The sequence below is a fragment of the Giraffa tippelskirchi genome, chromosome 1, assembly GCF_054371585.1.
Source record: "Giraffa tippelskirchi isolate mGirTip1 chromosome 1, T2T-mGirTip1v1.2.pri, whole genome shotgun sequence".
Classification (NCBI taxonomy): Eukaryota; Metazoa; Chordata; class Mammalia; order Artiodactyla; family Giraffidae; genus Giraffa; species Giraffa tippelskirchi.
The window spans coordinates 41,312,073-41,334,737 of record NC_137275.1 but is presented as its reverse complement, the minus strand read 5'-3'; the positions used below and the strand labels follow the sequence as shown (position 1 = coordinate 41,334,737).

General features: G+C 44.3%; 1 protein-coding gene across 4 annotated transcripts in view; it reads right to left on the bottom strand.

Moving 5' to 3' along the window:
• Positions 1-5,626: 5,626 nt before the first annotated feature.
• Positions 5,627-22,665, bottom strand: part of HOPX (HOP homeobox) — a 30,566-nt gene continuing 13,527 nt past the window's right edge. The window contains exons 1-3 of one of the 4 annotated variants that reach the window (XM_081588421.1): positions 14,668-14,760; positions 14,055-14,214; positions 5,627-6,421 (exon numbers count right to left, since the gene is read on the bottom strand). In XM_081588421.1, the coding sequence (XP_081444547.1) occupies positions 6,344-6,421; positions 14,055-14,198 (222 nt within the window). In that variant the 5' untranslated portion in view covers positions 14,199-14,214; positions 14,668-14,760 and the 3' untranslated portion in view covers positions 5,627-6,343. Of the gene's footprint in view, positions 6,422-14,054; positions 14,320-14,667; positions 14,761-22,665 lie in introns of those variants that run through there. The other 3 variants (XM_081588431.1, XM_081588441.1, XM_081588447.1) reach the window with 3 other exon arrangements.

Here is a 22,665-nt window from a genome sequence, read left to right as displayed (position 1 = left end):
CAACTAATTCAAGAAGCAGGGAAAGAGAGAGAGAGGAAAGAGAGAAAGAGAGAGAGAGAGGAGAGAGAGAAAGAGAGAGAGAGAAAGAAAGAAGCTGCAGTATCTTTTAGAAACTAATCTCAGAAGTGTCACATCATTTCTGCTTTTTTTTTTTTACTGGTCACACAGCCCAGCCCTGGTTCAGTGTGGGAAGGGCCTATGCAAATATGTGAATACCAGGAAGCGGAGCTCGTTGGAGGCTGGCTAAAAATCTAACTACATGGGAAATGAGACTATTTAGTCTTTAACTGGACAGCCGTTCTCCTCAGACAAAATTACAGGAAGAAAGAGAGACGCGCTAGTGTACACACAACCAGCTAAACAAAAACCCAACAGCAAGCACTCTTAAAAAAGAGAGAGAGAAGGCCTAAGGGGACAACCAGCGTTCTCTGCCTCAGCTCTCCCCTTGGAGAAAGGGGACATAAATATACGTGCATATTCCTCTCCTGGTTCATGAACCAGGATTCTGTATCTTGAAAAGATTCTGGGCTTCTGTATTATGGTTCCTATGCTGTGCCTTGAGGATTCTTATCCTCAGCGTCACTATTGCCAGAAACTTGCCTTCTTTGCTCCCAGGCAGTGTCGCATTCCAAGGTACAACTTTTTTTTTTTAAATTATTTTTAAAGCAGTGGGAGAGGGAGCTTGCATCTGGAAGAAAGAGAAAGAAAAGCCTTCTGCATTGCTCATCTGGAACTCCAAGGATGAGTCACATGAACTGTGAGTCAGTGAGTCATGAGTATTTCGGTAGTTGGATGCATTACATAAATTGAGATTCAAGTCCAATGTTTCTCATATTTTTCCAAGTTTAGGTGGTAAACTCTTACAAGAAGTCACATGGAAACTTATGTTTATAGGAGTACATCCCCAATGGAGCAGTGCTCAAATATTTGTAAGATGACAGCTGATGGTGAAGCTGAAGGGAGACTCTCTCTAGAAACCTTAACTTCTTCACGCCTATAATTGTTCACAGAGACCACACCATCAAAGCCCCGGGCTTCATAAAACCAAGAAATCTTATTCTCCTGCCTTGTCAATATAAGCATGGCTCATGTTCCGTATCCTTGCCTGACTTCTGTGCACTCCACTACCTCCTAGTACTTCCATCATGGGCAGAGACTATCAAGGTTTTTTTTTTAAATTATTTATTTATTTATCTTTTGGTTGCACTGGGTCCTTGTAGCTGCAGGCAGGCTTTCTTTAGCTACAGTGCACACGCTTCTCATTGTAGGGGCTTCTCGTTGTGGAGCACGGGCTCTAGGCAGACGGGCTTCAGTAGTTGCAGCGCATGGGCCCATAGTTGTGATGCATAGGCTTAGTTGCTCCAAGGCATGTGGGATCTTTCTGGATCAGGCAAATTCTTATCCACTGTACCACCAGGGAAGTCGGAGAATATGATGTTTTTAAATGATTTTTCTTTTTACCGTTGTTATTGCTAGTTACTCTGGCATTGAGTTTGGGCAGGGATACGTTTGAAACAGTTTGTTGAGGTTTTCAAATGACCCTTTAGTGAAAAATGGAATATGTGGAACAAGATTGCTGCATGGAGATGGCCAGGGTTGAGGGAGAGTAGCCAAATGTCCCCAAGAAGGTAACAAAATCCTACCTATCAAACGTTTGCACTTAATTACAAAATGTGTGTATTGAATGTCCTTAAATTATCTACCTGTCACTGGTCATCTTTTCCTTTAATATGCAAAAATAACCTTTTTCTCAAGTCCCCATCAACTGAGAATTGTCTGGTGTTCTGTCTGGTTATTTTTAGGCTTTGTTGGCCTATGTATTCCTGCTTTCTTTTATTCTGAACTCCTGCTTCTTCTGGATTCATAGTTACACTAGTGGCCAGTATTCCTCCTTCTATGCACTCCTCTCTTCCTTTTTTCACTCTCCCATTAGTTAGGATTCTTTTTGCTGCAAATGACAGATACACACCAAGAAGGGGATTCACTAGTTCACAGATCTAGGAAGGCAGGGATGGAGGAGTGAACCCAGTACTCTCTCACTCTCTGTGTCTCTCTCTTTCTAACTTGCATCTCTGCCTGGCTTCATTCTCTCTCATGACATTCTCTCCCTAGCTGGGTCAATGGCTGCCTGCAGCCCCAGGCCTCCACCCTCACAACTTTCTAAGCACGAGGACAGTAGAGAACTATCCCTACCATTCCAGTTGGGAAAACTCTGGTGAGGGACTTTAATTGGCCCAGCTTAGATCCAAAGCCTGTATCTTGGTTCAGTCCCCAAGTGCAAAGGGCCATGGTGTTGTGATTGTCTGGCCTGGGTTGTGTGTCTAACTCGGTGTAGGGCGGGGAAATGGGGATGCTATGATTAACGGCTCTACCACATGAAGTGGGAGGTGTTCCCCAGATGTAAAGAGGTGTTGTTACCCCTTCACAGGAAGACAGCAGACAGAAACAAGTGCTTCTGCTGCCCACCGTGGGCCACAGACATGGCCCAAGCAGCTCCTGCCCTCTCCACCCCGCACAGCATCACCAAGGCAAGGCCATTTTGTGCAATAGTGCCGTCCTCAAGGTGACGGATAACAAAGAGCAGTGGCAGAATGGTAGCCACTGTACAGTGTTAATATAAAATGACATTTAAAAGTCCCTGAGCCAACCCCACCAGCCTTCTGGGTCAGCGGGCATGTTGCTGGAGTTTATGCTCTGTCCCAGATCATGCTCCTCCGTCTCTCCCCTCAGTGCCTGAGGGCCCCAGCTAGCCGCCCACCCAAGCATCCACAGGACACAGTCCTAAGTTTCTGTTACTTTCTTGTGCACAGCCACTGAATTCTTCATTTTCTTCCCCTCTAGGCTTACATTTTTTGGCCACCCAAACTCATCATGGTGTTTTCATAAACAAAAGAGGAAATTCTCCCTTAGGAAGAATCTTTCTAAGGATATTGTGATCTTATGATTATTAATAAGTAATATATATATTTGCTCTTCATCTTGCTCCTGGCACGCAGCTCCCAAAACCCTTGTAATTTCCTAAGTGATAAGAGCAATGGGAATGTCTTATTATTTTTTTTAATGGTATTTGGTCTTTTGCCCTCAAATAGCTCCAGTTCCTGAAGTAGCTCCAGAGTGAGAAAGGCAAATGGAACCTCTTGTCATGAATAACAAGGACATCCCTGGTGGCTCAGATGGTAAAGAATCCGTCTGCAATGCAGGAGACCAGAGTTCAATCTCTAGGTCAGGAAGATCCCCTGGAGAAGGAAATGGCAACCCACTCCAATACTCTTGCTTGGGGAAGCCAATGGACAGAGCAGTCTGGCAGGCTACAGTCCACGGAGTCACAAAGAGTCGGACATGACTGAGTGAGTTTCACTTCACTTTCAACCACACCTGAGTTTGTGTTATGGAGGTGATTTTTGGAAAGCCCTTAGATAACCACAGGATGGGGACTGGTCACCAGGGAAACCAAGCAGGTAGTTAGAAGGCTAGAACTTTCAGCCCCCTCCCACCCCCACCACTACTGACCTCCAGGGAAGGGATCAGGGCTGGGGATTGAGTTTAATCATGATTGGCCAATGATTTAATCAATCACACCAACATAATGAAGCCTCCGTAAAAAGCCCCTAAAGTGCTAGGTTCAGAGAGCTCCTGGCTTGGTAAAGAGGAGAAGGTGCTGGGAGAGTGGTGCCCAGAGCCGGCCTGGGAGCTCCACATTCTTCTCCCATGCCTTGCCCTCTGCATCTCTTCCATCTGACTGTTGCTGAGTTACAGCCTTCATAATAAACTGGTAATCTAGGGAGTAAACTTTTCCTGAGTTCTGGGAGCTGCTCTGGAAAATCAATCCACCCTGAGGAGAAGATCATGAAACCTCCAATTTACAGCCAGTCCATCAGAAGCACAGATCGGGCTTGCTCCACTTGCTGAACACTAAATCAACCTTAAGGCTGATGCAATAAGAAACGAGGGCAGTTGGTAGACCACTGAAACACTGACAGAGAGAAAAACCTGGCATAGTGGTTGGTTGCAGTTGTGTGGTGGTTAAGGACTATGACAATGATATCATCAAGGAGTACTTCAAATGCAAGAAGTGAACAAACAAAAACCCTGACCCTAGTTAGATACATATATTAATTGAATAATTAATTTGTTAAAGGATACCTGATCTTCATTCCCTTCCAGCACCTGCCATTCAAGGATTCGACTCTTGGGCCAGATAAACCCAGGAAGTGATCCTCTATCATAAACATGCTTCTCAACTCCAAGCCAAAGGCGCACTTTCTGCTCAGCTGGTTAACTCTTCTCATTCTGGATGGCTTGTTCTTGAGCCATTTCTCTGGTGTGTTGGATAGACTTCTGAGCTGGGGTTTAGACCTGGTTTAGCATCTCTCTCATTGCCTGACACGGGCACATCTCCACACTCTGTCTGGGTTTGCTTCGCCTACTGTCATATTAACAGTGCATTTTTTCTCTGTTAGCCCGTGACTATGAAAGCGCTTTGAACAGTAAAGAATGCTCTCTCTCTGCAGGTGTTTATGAAGTGCACACATTCCTGTGCATCTCCCCTCTTTCTTTCCAGAACATGATGTCAGCATCAAGCCGTGTACTGACAGATGCTCTGACTACCACCGACCAGGCTGCAGAGGAGTGTGCCAGATGAGGCTGTTATGCTCAGATGCTGGTTCACTGTGTATTGTTTAGAGAAGAAATGTTTTAAGGTAAAGGAAGAGGAAGCTTGCCAAGGATGTTTAATGGGATCTTGTAAACATTTGTATTCCAAATGACTGTTACTGTTTCTTATTCCAGGCTCTTAAAGAACTGAAAAGACTGTGCCCATATTGTAGGTAAGAGTTCAGAAGTGCACACCAGCCTCATTCTGGACTGGGTTGGCAGATACTGCTAGTGGCCTTTCCAATATCCATCCTCCCCTTTCTTCTTCCTTACCAAGAGAACCCTAATGTTGGGAGTGACCATGTGACCCAATTCTGGCCAATGAGATGTAGGTGCAAGTCCCTAGGTAGGGGCCTCCAGAAACTTTTAAAGGGAAGAGTCTTACCCAGCATTTGCCCTTTGTGTTTTCCTTTTTAATTTAAAACGCACCCATCTTGTCTCCATGAACACAAGAGCCACATGCTAAGGATAGGAAAGTAGGAATAAATGACTGCAGTTTCTTGTCACCCATACCTGCTGATGTCTTATGTAAAAACAGTGAATTAAACAAACATATAGAAAGCCTGTTTGGTTAATCCATTGTAATTAAGTTACTGTTCCATGCACTCAAACATAGTCTTAACGGATAGACCCCGCTAAGCCATTTCAAGTGCTACATATAATAGAAAATGGATGCAAATTGACTGTAGAGTTTTTAGATCAGTGCTGCTCAAGCCTTCATGTGCATGTACATCACCTGGAGAGCTTGTTGAAAATGCAGATTCTGATTCAGTAGGTCTGGACTGGAGTTGAGATTCTGCCCTTCTCTCACAAGCTTGCAGCTAATGCTGATGACGCCAGTCCTGGACCACATTTTGAATAGCAAGGATTAGAAAACGACAGCTCTTTTGTCAGGCTGCTCCTATGCTGAGCTATTCTGCTTTCCTTTGATATGCTTGTTATTCAGCTAAAAATCTGCAGAGGACTCAGTGCATTTTCACAAAATGTTAAGGTTTTATTTAGAACATCATTTCAGAGACAAAAAGCAATTCATTTTGTTTAGCAAAATAAATTGACAAATGTATTTAAAGAAGGGAAATTCAAGACTTTTGTGGATTTTTCCCCTTAGTTATTTGATTTTTGCCAGTTGGAATTTCTGTCTTCCAGCCTAACTGAGTGCTTTCCAAGTTAATTCAGCTGTAATCCAAGGACCTGCTTTATGAAATCCACATAACTCAAAGTTCCCCTGTATTCTCACTCAATGTATTAAATGAAACACAAGGAAAATGACTTAGGGAAGTGGAATTAGAAGGAAATGTGTCTCTTGGTCATGTTATCTTTTCAACAGAAGCCTTGACCATTCTGAAATGGATGTTGACAGTAAATTGTTACTGGGAGGTGATGGTCAAAAGGAAACTTAGGTGGTTTTTAACACCATCTGTCATCATGACTCAAAAGGAAATGCCAGCCACACCTCTGCTTTACACAGAAGGTGCTGCACATAGCTTCCTATGTGGTTGCACATAGAAAAATTGTTATTATCTTCTCTAGTTATGTACATTTAAAAAAATACAACATTGTGTTAAATAGCAGGACAGCTAACAGTGGGACATAACAACGCTACACTGAAAAACCAAAATAGCTTGATGAAGCTGAGAAGAGAAACAGCAGATGGTCTTCATGAAGGGGAGCACCAATGCGCACCATCTCCTCAGTCTGTGACAGATCTGCACTCAGAGGGTAGGCCTTCAGACCGCCGCCACTGGGCCAGGCGCTGCTTGAACCATTTCTGGAGGAGGAAAATGTGCAAAATTACTTGTCACAGATTGAAAAATGTCCATTCCCTTTCTCAAAGTAGCTTCTGTGACCCAGTTGTAAAAAAGGAAAGTAAGAACTGAGCCCATGGGGCTGGTTCTTCTCACTGTGATACTTACTTTTCTGCCTCGGGACCTTTGCACATACTATTTCCTATGCTTAAATAAAACCTCACTGAAGCCTTCCCTGACCATTTTATCTAAAGTAGATTCTCTATCCATCTCCTAGTCTCCATTTTAATACTTGGTTACCTTCACAGAACTTTGAATATCTGTAATGAATTCATTAACTTGTGCATTCACTTGCTTTTAGTCTACATTTCCTTCTAAAGGATAAGAGCCATGAAAGCAGAGTCTGCATCCATCTTATCATTATTAGCCCCTAGCATAAGGGCTTAACAGAGATAAATCAATATTTGTTGAATGATAAAAGAAATAAAAGCATCTCCTTGTTGCCCGAGATAAATCTATATAGCTGCTTTACCTTATCAATGTGGAATGATCCCAATGGCCTTGGTCATCCACAGTGTTTCATTAGAATTTGTCAAATAAAATGAATGATAAACTAAGCACTGGACAACCTTGGGACACTTCTTTTGGGGGAAATCTATGGAGTAGTCTGGCCCAATCTTTCCTGCTCCAGGGCCACTGATCAGTGAGAAAAGATAGAGGGGAACTCCCAGTTTGCTCAAAATCTTGTAGATTTGTGTGACCCAAATATCCATACCTCACAAAATTAACCATGGATTTAGAAAAGCCCCAGATGGGATAGTTCTAGACATGGTACCATGTGAAGGCTAAAACGTTCTTCATATGTTATAAAATTGCCTTACAACATATCAGTCAGTTCAGTTCAGTCATTCAGTCGCTTCTGTCTCTTTTCGACCCCATGGACTGCAGCACACCAGGCTTCCCTGTCCATCACCAACTTCTGGAACTTACTTCAGCTCATGTCCATTGAGTCAGTGATGCTATCCAACCAACTCATCCTCTGTCGTCTCCTTCTTCCCCCATCTTCAATCTTTCCCAGCATCAGGGTCTTTTCCGATGAGTCAGTTCTTCACATCAGATGGCCAAACTATTGGACTTTCAGCTTCAGCATCAGTCCTTCCAATGAATATTCAGAACTGATTTCGTTTAGGATTGACTGGTTTGATCTCCTTGCAGTCCAAGAGACTGTCAAGAGTCTTCTCCAACACCACAGTTCAAAAGCATCAATTACAACATATAGAGATGCCTTTATTACACCATTGAGATTATACCATTGGAGAAGGAAATAGCAACTCACTCCAGTATTCTTACCTGGAAAATTCCACAGACAGAGGAGCCTGGAGGGGCTATAGTCCATGGGGTCACAAAGAGTCAGACATGACTGAACATGCTTGTATATTATTATACCACCGAGGGATGGGGAATTCTGCAAAGGGGAAATGAGGAGATCCATGCTGGGGAAGAGTCTGGGGTATGAACCAGGTTGGCTGGAAGGGATCTGGATTTTTAAGAAAACAACATTGAAGAGGGAAGAGTGAAGGCATAGAAGCAGCAAGCATTGATCTACAGGGGAGACGATGAGTAGAAGGCTCTATGGGAGGGACGGAACCTCTAGGCTTTATTTTCCTGTGCTTCCCAACCTTTCACACAACATGGCACACTGTTTCTCCACCTCACTGCTTGAGTAGGTGACTACTGGGGGCTCTGTAGTCCTGGGCGCTGCCAACAGGAAGCTCTATTCTAATCAACTGGCTCTGAGAACTTGAGGAAGTTAGAGTGCCAGTCAGCTCAACTATAAGTGAAGAGGGAAGCTTAGGGAGTTTCTATTATCCTGGTTAGGGTTTCTAACATTTACCTATTCCTGGGAGTTCCCTGGTGGTCCGGTGGTTAAGAATCCACTTTGCAATGCATGGAATGCGGATTCGATCCGTGGTCAGGGAACTAAGATCCCACATGCCTGGGAGCAACTGAGCCCATGCACCACAACTAGAGAGTCTGTGCATTGCAACTAAGCCCCAATACAGTCAAATAAATAAACAAATATTAAAAAACAAAATGAACTTAAAATGTACCTATTCTAGGGACCAGTAGATGAGGGGACAGAAAGGAAGCAGAGAGAAAGAACACAGCTGTGGGGTGGACGCCAGACCTGGGATGTGCTGATGGAGTTGGTGTGGAGATTGTGTGGTGACACCTAGACGTCTCTGACTTAGCACAGCTTCCCAACAAACAGGGTGGGCTCCAGGGCCACGCTGGGGAAGACCTCATCTCTACAGAGATCTAGGGAGTCAAAGGGCAGTTCAGCATACAGCCAAGATGAGAAGAAAGGGCGAGGACCGAAGGGGAAGGAGTGCGTCTGTGTCTCAAGGCCTGAGAGCTAGAAGGAAGCGAGGAAACAGGATGGTCTAGGGTCTGCACCAAGGCTCAGCTGGCTGAACAGCAAGGGACCATGCCTGTACTTCGCCCTAACTGTTCAATAGAGTTTACACACTGAAGTCTGTTTCACTGAGATCTATGGTCTTATACACCTTTGTACTGTGGTGTGGCAGCAGAGAAAAGAACTGAAAACAAGTGGCAGCAGATTGCTCTTAGGGAAACCTTCTCTTAGGGGTTGCTTTCTGGATGCAGTATTTCACTCTTGGGGGTCTCCCTCCTTAAGGAGAATAGAGAACTCCTGTATTTTTGGTGGCTTTAACCAATGTTCTGGGCTTCCCTGGTGGCACAGATGGTAAAGAATCTGCCTGTAATGCCGGAGACCCGGGTTCAATCCCTAGGTGGGGAAGATCCCCTAGAGAAGGCAATGGCTATATACTCCAGTACTCTTGCCTGGAAAACTCCATGGGCAGAGAAGCTTGGTGGGCTACAGTCCACAGGTTCAAAAGGAGTCAGACACAACTGAGCGACTAACACTTCACACTTCAGCCAATGTTCTACTGCTAAAGATGAGCATATTTGCTTCGGTGATCCACGTGTGTATTTAGTTAACTCTGGAATCTGGTGTGAGAGCAGCATGGTTCCAGTTTCATTAATGAGGTGCCTCTGCAGGGATTTTGAGGCTACAAGGTCTGATTCAACAGAACTTCCAGTTACTAGAGCTGAATAAATGGCAGAGTTTTACAGACCAACTAATTAAAACTTGGAGGGAGAAAGGCTCATTTTCTATCAGGATTCATTTAGAACAAAATGATTGAGCTGAACTCATTCAGAAGAGCCAATTCTTACATGAGTAATGAAGCAGAATATTAATATACTGTTACCGAAAATAACTTCAGCAATGACCACATCTGTGAATCGGTGAGTTGGCATCCAAATACTTAATAAATTGAACCCCTAGCATTGGGGGATGGGGGGAGGCTCAAGAAAAGCTCAGCTATTTTCTGAAGATATATATTTTAAATCACACACATGTATAATAATTTAGCAAACCAGTTGCTCTCCAACAAAAACCATTAAACATCTTGCTTGCTTTTTTTCACCTTCAGAGCAGAGTCTTATCACATCTCACTCACGTCGAGACTAATTTTCCACCTGGCTTTTCTCCTTCTCTTCTTTGTTTTGGTCGGTCATCCCCTGGGAAAGACATTCATCTCTTGCTTGTTTATAAATGGATGCCCTCATTAGCCTCACCCATTGATGGAGATTTATTTACTCCAAGGGAACAGATGATAATTAGACCCTGTGATGTGGAAGAGTTGAGGCAAAATAACATTGTTCCTTTCCTTTTCTCCAGTAACTAACATTTCATTATTTTTAGGAGGAGAACTTTAGAGGTCTTTTTCCGCTGATGAAACATCTAACAACTAAAACCACGGTTCTGGGAAGAATCCCAGGATATTAAGAGGAGATGAAAATTCTGGAAACCAATCTAAGAACCAATGCCAACTACACTGGGATTGAATCAGTGATAATAGAAAATGGCAGATCATCCTAACCTCCCAAGGGGCTGATGAAGCTTTCCCAGCCCGTTCTCACACTGACTTCAAAATAACAAAAGAGACAGGGGTTGGGATTCTGTAAAGTTTATCTAATTTAAATATAGGGGGAATCTAATTACTGTCATGAGAAAAAAAATCCATTCTGGGACTGAAGCTGAAGCTCCAATACTTTGGCCATCTGATGCAAAGAACTGACTCATTAGAAAAGACCTTGATGTTGGGAAAGATTGAAGGCAAAAGGAGAAGGACACAGCAGAGGATGAGATGGCTGGACAGCATCATGGACTCGATGGACAGGAGTTTGCTCAAACTTTGGGACCTAGTGAAGGACAGGGAAGCCTGGTGTACTGCAGTTCATGGGGTTGCAAAGAGTTAGACACGACTGAACAACAACAAGGATCCCAGCAAATACACCTTGAAAGTTATTTCCATTAGAGCATCCTTCACCTCATGCTGGGTTCCTGTTGGTGTCCCCTCAAAGTAGAGAACATTGTGCTACAGTGGGACAGTTATAAAGGGGTCAAAGTTCCCAGTCAGGGAACAGTTTATCCTTTTAGTCCCTCTTACTTTTGCCAAAGTATCAGCAATGTGAATCAGCTTGAGTTAACTGTTAATATCTCACAGTAGCATAGCATGCTTATTTTTCTTTTCCTAGTATTCCTTATTCTAGGAAAAAGAATATGAATCCAATTCTGGAAGTGGGTGGTATTAGGCATAGGGGAAGCAAGCATGTGAAATAAATATTATCTTGGCTTTGACGACCTTTTCTTATGGAAAAAGGCAACATTAATAAAGAAAAGAAACAGAGAAAGCATTGATACTAGACACTGCTTATATGCAGGCCCAGCATAACCTGACCTCCATCAGTTATTTAAAGGGTCCCTCCAGGGAAACCATTCTCACCCACCAGTGCACATGGGGGTGGGAGGGTTGGCAAGGGGTTAAGGGGATGGTGGGGATTGGCGGGGGAGGATGGAAAGTTGGAAGATGAGATCGGATCTGATAAGAGAAGACAGAGGGTCACCTAGGAAGCCTCTTCCTCTGAAATTGCTAAATTTCACCTCTCTCTGAGCTCGAGGGTCTCAGATGCTTCCTTGTGGTTGGTGCTGGAAGACAGATGGGTAAAGCCGAGCTGTGGCAATGTCGGGGAGGAAGAAGGTGTTGGCCTTGTGGCAGGAAAAGGAAGCGAAGGGCCCTGCTATGAGGCTGACTCCTCCCCAGAAAGGCTCACGTCAGAGCTGGATCGACCATTTGCCCATTTGAGGGTGGGAGAAGAGGTGAGATGGGAGAAGGGCTGCCTGAGAGGGTGGAGGAACCTGCTGTGTAGGGGTCTGAACTGGCTGACCTTGATTACAGAAGGGTGCCCTCTTCTTCCTGCCTCAAACCTGATTTCTGTTCAGTTCTCTCATATAAGGTGTATCCTGAAGAAAGACTGAATGCAGCCTGAGATGACTGTCATTTATGGTACAGTTTTTTTTTTTTCCAGGAAGAAAGAGAACATAAATTGAATTTTCAGTCCTTCCCTACTATCCCACCCAGTTGTTTCCATTTCTTTTCTGTGGAGACAAAACAGCATGGTGTTTAAGCATCAGGCCAGGGGGCCAGACTGCCAGGGTACAGATCCCAGCTCTGCTACCTCCTAGTTGTGGTCTTCAGCAAATTATTTAACCTTTCTGTGTCTCAATTCCCTTATCTGTGCAATGGGGCCAAAAGTACCTACTTCACAGCATTGTTGTAGAAAATAAAGGATTCAAAACTTGGAGAATACCTGGAACAATAGGTGGCAAGTATCATTTCTTATAAAGGTCAACGTAATTATTCTGCTTTACAGGTAAGGGAATGACAGTAACTTGCCAAGGGAGAATCTGACTCAGTTAATAAAGAATCTGCCTGCAATGCGGGAGACCCAGGTTCAATCCCTGGGTGGGGAAGATCCCCTGGAGAAGGGAATGGTGACCCACTCCAGTATTCTCGCCTGGAAAACCCCACAGACAGAGGAGCTTGGAGGGGTACAGTCCATGGGGTCACAGAGTTGGACATGACTGGGTGACTAACACTTTTCACAGAGCCCACAGTGAATCCACAGCTTTCTTTTTAAGAAGTTGAGTTACTGTCTCTGTGATCACTCCTCTTTTCTAAATATAGCGTGGGATTTTAAATGACAAAAGTTCAGCAGGCTGCCTCCTGGGGAAAGAGGGGGTGGTTCACAGAAACATTGGCTGTTAGACTTGGGTTACACTAAATCACCTTCTATTAAGTTCTGGTTAGCCAGACAGCTGTTCCCTTCTCTAAAAAGATATGCTTGACTTTCTGTTTGACCTAGGAATGGGAGGATCTCCTACAGGCAAATTCTCCAAAAGTGTTAGTTGCTCAGTGGTGTCCGACTCTTTGCAACCCCATGGACTGTAGCCCACCACGTTCAAAGGCTTAGTTAGTAAAAATCATTTCGGACTTGGGATCCAAGATGTATCTTGGAGTCTTGATTCTAGGATCCACTGAAGCACCCATTACAAGCTCTTAAGCTTCATCTAAGTATGATTCATGGTGCGGAGAGAACAAAATGTATGATGCCCTGGTCTATAAAATGGTAAGAATAAGAAAGTCTGCTTTAGACCTGAGACTAGTGGTGTGAAGTGCTTTGGGTTCCCATGGGAGAGATGCTAGAGGAGTTCCAAGTGGTATTATCAGGCGTAACTAATTGTCTTTCCATGACCAAAGGGAAAATAGAAGTCAGAGTTTAGGCAGGGGTTAAAAAAAAAAAAAAAAGTCGGTTGAAGGAGTCAGTACTCCTTCAGGCCAGCTCCTAGTGGTTAAAAATCCTTGGCAGTGTTACATTCTCTGTCCTAAACGATTTTCAGGATAATACAGAAGATTTTAAAGTAGATAAATAAATCAATGCACTTACAGTGACATCTTTCTTCACTCCCTTCAGTTGTAATGTTAGACGTCTACCTTGTCAGAAAACTCCAGAAAAAGATCCTAGATCTCCTTAGAGCCGTGGAATTTTTAAAAATCGGAACCAAATCTCCCTGACTCCCTGCAATTTTAGCTCTGCAGCTGAGCGGAAGCTGCAGCAAAATGTGGTAGAAAGAGCATGCATAACGACCTGTGCCATCATGAGGATTCCCTCCCCCTGAACCTGTTTCCTCGTTTACCAACCCCTAGGACTGAATTTATAGCTTGTCTCTAGGATCCCGTCCAGTTCTGACATTCCCGCTGGGAATAGATTTGTGGACGCTGGGCTCAGTGGGCGCACACGGCGCCTCTCCGAAAGGTTTCGCTCAGAGCCCAGAGAAGAAACTAAACCCGGGAAAGGGAGACAAAAGTGGGCCCAGAGACGCGGCTCCCAGCCCGGCGGGAGGAGAGAGCGCTTTCTCTGGCTGTAGGGGAGAGAGGAAAATCAAACAGACGGGAGGGTGGGCATGGGGTTTCTAAGAAGCTCCTGCGGGAGCCACCCGGCTGGCGTGCAGGGCAGACCCGGCGCGGGTGGAGCCGAGAAACAGGGATGCTGCGGTGGAAGTGATGCAGGTCTGAGCTCCTGGGGTGCGGGCAGAAACGCTGATAGATCCAGGGGAAGAAGGCCAGGCGGGAGCCAAGGGTGAGGGAAGCCCTCACCTTCTAGAGATCAAGGCTGTCCAGAGGGGCGGGAGCGTAGGCGCGCAGGGCGCGCGCCGGGGCTTACCTGGGTCTCCTCCTCTGAAAGGCCTGCCTCCGCCGCGATCAGGCACAGCGTGGTGGGGTCCGGGTGCTTGTTGACCTTATTGAAGTTGTACTCCAGGATCTCCACCTGGTCCTCAGTGGGGCCGCTCGCGGTCTCGGTCGACATGGTCCTGGCACGGCTGCTGGAGAGGGAAAAGCGGCGGTGATGAGCGAGGCCGTGGGCAGAGCGCAGGGAGGAACGGCGATCCGGGGTGCCCTCAGCCCGCGGGGCTGTCCCCGCCCGCGGTGGCAAGGCGCGCGGGTGCCCCGCGCTGCAGGCTGTGCCGCGAGCCTGCGCGGGGCCCTTCCGGGCGCGCGCCTAGGGGGTCCCCCAGTAGACCTGCGGGTCCTTGGGCCTCCCTCCTGAGCCCAATTTTTACAACAGGTTTCCCCGGGGCCCCTGCTCTGGGGCAATGGGAAGAGGAGGCGGCCGCGCCCTCCCCGCCCTGAGGCTTTAAGGAAGGAGTGGAGGAAGAGCGGCGGTGATTTTTGAAAAACCGCCTTCAAACGCTTCCTCAGGGCAGAGGGAGCTGCCCTGGGGACAGTCCTGACGGATCGCTCGGCTGGCAGCCCGGTTCCACGGCGGGACGCCTCACCCTTGCAAGCCCTGCTGCCTCTAAATCGGTTTAGCACTTTGCAGCCTCTCCAGGGAGGGCAGTGCACCCCACACCTCCTTCAGGAAAAAGACCCAGAGGACAGAAGTTATTTTTCAAAGTTGGGGAAATGGGGGCGGCGCTTTTAATCTCTCCCTTTTACAGAGGTGGAGATAGGTCCACAGCGCTTCACCGCTGCACTTCTCAGGGCCAGGGACTGAGCAGCAGGAGAAATTTCCACCTGAGGGCTTGTATGAGTCACTCAGCAATCTGCAACCTCCTCCATCCCTCTACCCCAGGTTTTTCGAACTAAAGCTGTGAGCAGGAAGCCTCCTGTAAACCGGCTGTTCATGGCCCAGCATGGCCTGGACATGGTTCCGGCAGGGTGCAGTTGAGTCGACTTCACTATGAGCCTCTCTAGATGAGGATTTCCAAGACAGAGCCCAAATCCAGCTGAGGAGGATCTACAGCAACTATCTTTTTAATCAGACATCCCCTGTGATTGTATTAAAAATAACTGCAAAGTCAAGAGAACAGGTCTTTGACCAGCTTCAAGGTCTTCTATATTTCCTTATTTTAGAGCTAGGGGCTTCTCAGGTGACATTAATGGTTAAGAACCACCTGCCAATTCAGGAGACATAAGAGATGCTGGTTCAATCCCTGGGTCAGGGAAGATCCTCTGGAGGAGGGCACGGCAACCCACTCTAGTATGCTTGCCTGGAGAATCCCATGGACAGAGGAACCTGGTAGGCTGCAGTCCATGTGGTCACAAAGTCAGACACGACTGCAGCAACTTAACATGCATGTATGGATTGCTCTAGCAGATTTGAGGCAACATGACTTCCTGCTGCATGTCTCATACCTAAGTAGCCTCTGAAATGGGGCTAAAAAATGGCAGATGTGCACCCCTCCCCTTCCCCCAGTTTAAGATGTATTGAGATATAGGAAGTTAAAGTGTTCAAGTTCTTGGCAGAGGACTTGGGACAAACAGGTCAAGACTTGCCCGTCGCTGACAGTAAAAGACAAGCACATGTGTGGGAAACACCTTGGTTTGTTGTTTTAACAAACAATTGCAAAATCAGCCAGCACAATCCTGAGTGGATTTTGATGTAGTTTGTACCTAGGGATGAGCTGCACTCCACTGACCTGCCTGCATAATGTCCCCGAGGCTGTGATAAACTTTTCTACTGTGACCTGCATCCTGGGCTCCCTAAATGTTTTTCCCTCTCCTCTTGGTCACTTGAAGAGGCTTTCCAGTGAGACAAGAAATCATTCTACTGTGAGAGATCCTGGGGTCAAACCAGTTGTTAGGTCATAGTGAAATCTCGGTGTTTTTAGGCAGTTCTGTGCTCCCCAACTTTAAAATCTGTCCCAGTGATGCCTGTCACAGTGCTGAGGCAGGATGAAGTTAAGCCAGGTCATAAACAAAACGCCTCTTCTCCTGTTAGTACATGTCCGCCTCGTTCTTTGACACAGAACTTCAAAGCTGGAAAGAACCTTGGTGACCAGCATCCTAGAATGGAAAGCTTTGGCTTCTGTTTCAGTACTGTGCTCTCCTAGACCCTTCTCAACAGGCCATCCTGTCTTTCAGTTCAGTTCAGTCGCTCAGTCGTGTCCGACTCTTTGCAACCCCGTGAATCGCAGCACGCTAGGCCTCCCTGTCCATCACCAACTCCCGAAGTCTACCCAAACCCATGTCCATCGAGTCGGTGATGCCATCCAGCCATCTCATCCTCTGTCGTCCCCTTCTCCCCCTGCCCCCAATCCTTCCCAGCATTAGGGTCTTTTCCAATGAGTCAACTCTTTGCATGAAGTGGCCAAAGTATTGAAGTTTCAGCTTCAACATCAGTCCTTCCAATGAACACCCAGGACTGATCTCCTTTAGGATGCACTGGTTGGATCTCCTTGCAGTCCAAGGGACTCTCAAGAGTCTTCTCCAACACCACAGTTCAAAAGCATCAATTCTTCGGCGCTCAGCTTTCTTCACCGTCCAACTCTCACATCCATACGTGACTATTGGAAAAACCATAGCCTTGACTAGAAAGACCTTTGTTGGCAAAGTAATGTCTCAGCTTTTAAATATGCTGTCTAGGTTGGTCATAACCTTCCTTCCAAGGAGTAAGCGTCTTTCAATTTCATGGCTGCAATCACCATCAGCAGTGATTTTGGACCCCCCAAAATTAAAGTCTGACACTGTTTCCACTGTTTGCCCATCTATTTGCCATGAAGTGATGGGACCAGATGCCATGATCTTAGTTTTCTGAACGTTGAGTTTTAAGCCAACTTTTTCACTCTCCTCTTTCACTTTCATCAAGAGGCTCTTTAGCTCTTCTTCACTTTCAGCCATAAGGGTGGTGTCATCTGCATATCTGAGGTGACTGATATTTCTCCCGGCAATCTTGATTCCAGCTTGTGTTTCTTCAAGCCCAGCGTTTCTCATGATGTACTCTGCATATAAGTTAAATAAGCAGGGTGACAATATACAGCCTTGATGTACTCCTTTTCCTAGTTGGAACCAGTCTGTTGTTCCATGTCCAGTTCTAACTGTTTCCTCCTGACCTGCATACAGGTTTCTCAAGAGACAGGTCAGATGGTCTGGTATTCCCATTTCTTTCAGAATTTTCCACAGTTTATTGTGATCCACACAGTCAAAGGCTTTGGCATAGTCAATGAAGCAGAAATAGATGTTTTTCTGGAACTCTCTTGCTTTTTTGATGATCCAGCAGATGTTGGCAATTCCCTCTCTTTCTTTCAAAGGAAATTTATCAGTCACATCACCCTAGTAACCTTGGCCTTATAAAACTTCTCAACTCTTTCCAGTAAGGAAACTGTTGAAAAATATCTCTGAAGGTAGTCTAAACAATCTCAGATGAAAGGAACTAAAAATATTTTAAAGCTTCTTAAACTTTACTCTGAGCACAAGTTGTATCACTGAGTTTTCCAAATTTGCTGGCATATTGAGTGCAGCACTTTCACAGCATCATCTTTCAGGACTTGAAATAGCTCAACTGGAATTCCATCACCTCCACTAGCTTTGTTTGTAGTAATGCTTCCTAAGGCCCACTTGACTTCACATTCCAGGATGTCTGGCTCTAGGAGAGTAAGCACACCATCGTGATTGTCTGGGTCGTGAAGATCTTTTTTGAACAGTTCTTCAGTGTATTCTTGCCACCTCTTCTTAATATCTTCTGCTTCTGTTAGGTCCCTACCATTTATGTCCTTTATTGAGCCCATCTTTGCATGAAATGTTCTCTTGGTGTCTCTAATTTTCTTGAAGAGATCTCTAGTCTTTCCCATTCTGTTGTTTTCCTCTATTTCTTTGCATTGATTGCTGAGGAAGGCTTTCTTGGCAGAAAAAATCAGGCAGGGGCTTGTTGCTATTTTGAATGGGCATTGACTGACCACATAGGATACCAACTCCAGCCAAAGCTGCCCATTGGAACCACCCACCACTGCTCATTTTGCCTGGAAAAAAAAAAAGAAAACACAGGCGAGAGGAAACTGCTGCCTCAGATTTTATTCCTTGCGCTAGAAAGAGTCTAACTATTTCCAGTGACACAGTTACGGTGGCTCTTCCAGGAAAATTTTTGCTGCTTCTTTGCAGAATCCCCGGTCTTTCAGAAGTGTTCATCAAATGCACAGATTTCTAAACTGAACTCAGATTCAAGGACTGTTCCTCATGTACTTCTTTCCCTCTTTTTGTTTCTTATTATTATTATATGATTCAAAGGTGACACATTATTAATAGGGTGCTTTTCTCTTATATTTTTGTGGCTCCCTGTTACAGGACTTCGTATGAGGTTTTATGGATAGGTCCACTTGGCTTTAAAGTACTCCTTGAGTTATTTGACTGAGGGCATTGGACTTGGTTGGTTGCTATGGGAGGACCATTACAAAGTACCTACTTCTCTAAGGTACACCAAACAAACTTGATTTCTAGAAATGAGGATAGAAGATCTAACCACAATAGAGATATCTACCTTTTATTTCTCCACAAAACTCAGTCTCTGTGTTTCAGTTGTCTTTGGTTAACATGTGTTTGCTGCTGCTCTCCATTTCTTCTTTCCCTCTCTTTCTTTCAAAGGAAATTTATCAGTCACATCACCCTAGTAACCTTGGCCTTGTAAAACTTCTCAACTCTTTCCAGTAAGGAAACTATTGAAAAATATCTCTGAAGGTAGTCTAAACAATCTCAGATGAAAGGAACTAAAAATATTTTAAAGCTTCTTAAACTTTACTCTGAGCACAAGTTGTATCGTTGCTGTGGTTATTCATATTTTATGAAACGTTCAAAGAGTCCTGTGGTTGTGTTCTCTTTTGTGGTTGCAAGAAGGCCATGCATAAACCTTTGCAAGAGGTTAAATGAAAACTGCTGGCTTTTTTTGTAAATTTCAATGCCTGAATAGACATTTGTGCCAATCTTACAGCTTTACCTTTGTCCCCTAATCCTATAGTCATTTATTTATTGATTTATTTGAAAGCATCTAACTATATGAACCAGCTCATGGAGAGTGCTACTAGCTGGAACCTGCAGAAATCTCTCTGGGCTCACATTTACCATCTTCTCCTCCCCTTCCCAGCCCTTCTGACCTCTCTGTAATGCCACAAATACCAAACTAAGAGAAAAAGGTTATCAGTGGCATGGGACTTCCTGCACTTTTCTGGTGTTCCAGTGGCTGAGAATCCTTGCTCCCAATGCAGGGGCCCTGGGTCAGGGAACTAGATCCCATAAGCCACAACTAAGACCCAGTACAGTCAAATAAATACATTAAAAAGAAAAAGTGTACTGCTACCAGCAGTGGATAGCATTTCCTTTGCTCTACATTCTCATCAACACTTGGATTGTCAAACTTTTTTTTTCCAAAATGGTTAGATTATTTTTTTGTCCATGAATAATATCTAAACCTTCTTGAAGCTGTCTATGTTTCCATCCTGCTTAACTTCTTGACACTAAAAGTTTCCATATGCTTACTATTTAGTGTGTTAAAAGAGTGTTTCCTGCTGGAGCCCAGAAGGAGATTTGAGGTATTTTTGGAGAGTTTAGACTGTCTTCAGGCTAGCTTTTATTTCAACTGGTCACCAAGAACAATATGAAAGACGGATGGAAAACTAATTACAGCAGACCTTTTGTCTGTATAATGCTAAAAATGTTTCTATCTTCCCTTCTACAGAGCTCCTGGGAGTCAGGACTTGACTCTGCACTTAAAAAAATGTGTTAGCCATATCAATTTATTGTTCCCTCACCCTTAAAGCAAATATCAAAGTCTCCAGATCAAAACGACAGAGATGGACTTAAAACAACTGAATAAGGAAAAAGAAAGGATATAGGGATAGGCAGGAAGAATAAAAAGAGATTATTTGGCTGTGGGCTTAAAATAGGATATAAACATGTGAGATCAACTAATGTGCTCAGTGTTTGAACTGCAATACCATGATCATGGGGGTACTGCCTTCCAGTTTAAAAGCGGGTTACTATTAGTTCTTTCAGTTTCGCTTACAATCCTCTCTTAGAAATCAGAATGGAATTGGTCCTGTTTTGTGGTCAAGAAAGGTTAACTAACTTATCTACAGTATCAGAGGAAGACTCAGAATTCTTTTTATTCTGGCCACAGCTGTAACGTCAGCTCTTGATGTAATGAACAAGATTGATGCTTACTTCCAAAATGCAGTCTCCTTACACTCTTTTGATGTCACAGAAATTCTAAGATATGATTAAATCACCTACTTGGATCTTTGAGCTCCAGTTTTAGTCATGGTCTTTCCCTCTAGTGAAGAACTAGAACTGGGGCAGCCAGGCCATTTCTGACTGACTGGTCCCTCCAGCCTCATTCCCTTAGTGGCTGCCACAGCCCAACCCTCTTGCAGAATTCCTCATCTTTCCTGGGAAAGCCCTAGTATCTACTTAACATCAAGGCAACACAGAGAATGAAATCACCCCTTTTCAAATTTTGTTCTGACTCTACACTTTGAAGTATATTTTGGGGAAACATTCAAGTTTGTCTGGTAAGATCTGAACTCTTAACTTTTTTAAATCTAATTTATTTATTTTAGTTGGGGGCTAATTACTTTACAATACTGTAGTGGTTTTTGCCATACATTGACATGAATCAGCCATGGGTTTACACGTGTTCCCCATCCTGAACCCTCCTCCCACCTCCCTCCCCATCCCATCCCTCTGGGTCATCCCATTGCCCCAGCCCTGAGCATTTGTCTCATGCATCGAACCTGGAATGGTGTTCTGTTTCACATATGATAATATACATGTTTCAATGCTATTCTATTCTTAACTTTTGATCCAGTGTAACAGCTATGGGCACACACGGAACAACCTGCCAGCTCACAATGACAAGCACGCTTTATTCTCCCAAAACATGCTGCACTTGACTCCATGGGGCAGGAAGGCTGAGTGCTTGAATTCATTCATTCCAACTGGTCACCAGCAATGCTACCATCCCAAGTACCTCCCATTTCTCAAAGTTTTGGTAGGCGAAGGTATCATCAGATTTAGTTTTCAGTGTTTCAGCCCTGCTCTGGGTTTGCGCATCTCTTACGAGTTAAGTCAAGACTTAAAAATATGAATTGCTGCCTTGCTTTATTTTAAGTTCTGTATATCCTATGTACACTTTTATATGTGTTCTGTGTATTTGCTAATTTGGCTTAGTACTTTCCAGGTCCTCCTCTTTAGACTTGCTTTCCTCTTGCCTTAGAAGCTCCTCTATTTCAGGAAACCCAGTAGAATTAAAAGCAAACTGAAACTTGAGTTAATGTAGTCAAAAGGTCAAATAATTAGAAATCTTGAGCACTAATTGTTTGAAATATCACTTTGCTGAGCCTCCATTTCTTTCATGGAAAGAAGGGGTATGATATTACACACCTGAGTCTAGTTCACAGTTCTGTTGTAAAGTTCATATGATATCATTGTAAGGAAAGTGTTTCTAAACTGTAAAGTGTTTGCTTATGGAAAATACGATTTTTTAAAGTAACTAACTTATTTGGCTGTGCCAGGTCTTCCTTGTGGCATGTGGGATTTTAGTTGCTGCATGTGGGATCTAGTTCCCTGACTAGGGATGGAACCCAGGCCCTCTGCTTTGAGAGTGCAGAGTCCCACCCACTGAACCACCAGGGAAATCCTTATGTGTGTGTTCATGCTAAGTCACTTCAGATGTATCTGACTCTTTGCCACCATATGGACTGTAGCCCACCAGTTTCCTCTGTCCATGGGATTTCCCAGGCAAGAATACTGGAGTGGGTTGTCATCCCCTCCTCCAGGGGACCTTCCCTGACCCAGGGATAGAACCCATGTTTCTTATGTCTCCTGTATTGGCAGGAGGGTTCTTCACCACTAGCACCACCTAGGAAGCCCCAGTCCTTGTACTATTGTTTTTTAAAAACCATAGTTCAATAGGGCATCTTCTCGGTAGCAAACTGGTAAGAATTGTAAGTTTCACTCTCTCTGAGTTTCAATCCCTTTTTTATCTTTCTGGAATGGTAATGCACAATGGTTGAAATCAGAACATTTTTTTTAAAAAAAATCAAAAGCTGTATATATTGCTCCATCTTAAGAGATATTCCTAGATGGAACTTCTAAATACTAACCAGATGGGGGTGGCAGGCTTTCTCATTAGCAGTTCTGCACATTGTATATTGATTTGAACTTAGCTGTTGATATTTTCTATAAAATATTAGTTTCTTTGCTCATTCCTCACCACCTCTCCCTAACTTCTACTTTCATCTACTAATGAGAAAGCATTACTAGGACAGAAGTTGAGTAGTGAGGAAGTTAATAAGCAGGAACAATTATTCTATGAATTGGTGAGTAGAGTTTTTGAGCCTGTCTTGGCCTATGAGAATGATGACCAAATTGAAGTCGTTTTGAAATAATTTGTTCATGGGCTTGTCTTCCCAACCAAATTATAGGCTTTCCTTGGTGTTTATGTCATCTCTTACACATTTCCATTTCTCCAGCATTCATTAGGCATGTCTACCACTAATAGGTGCTCA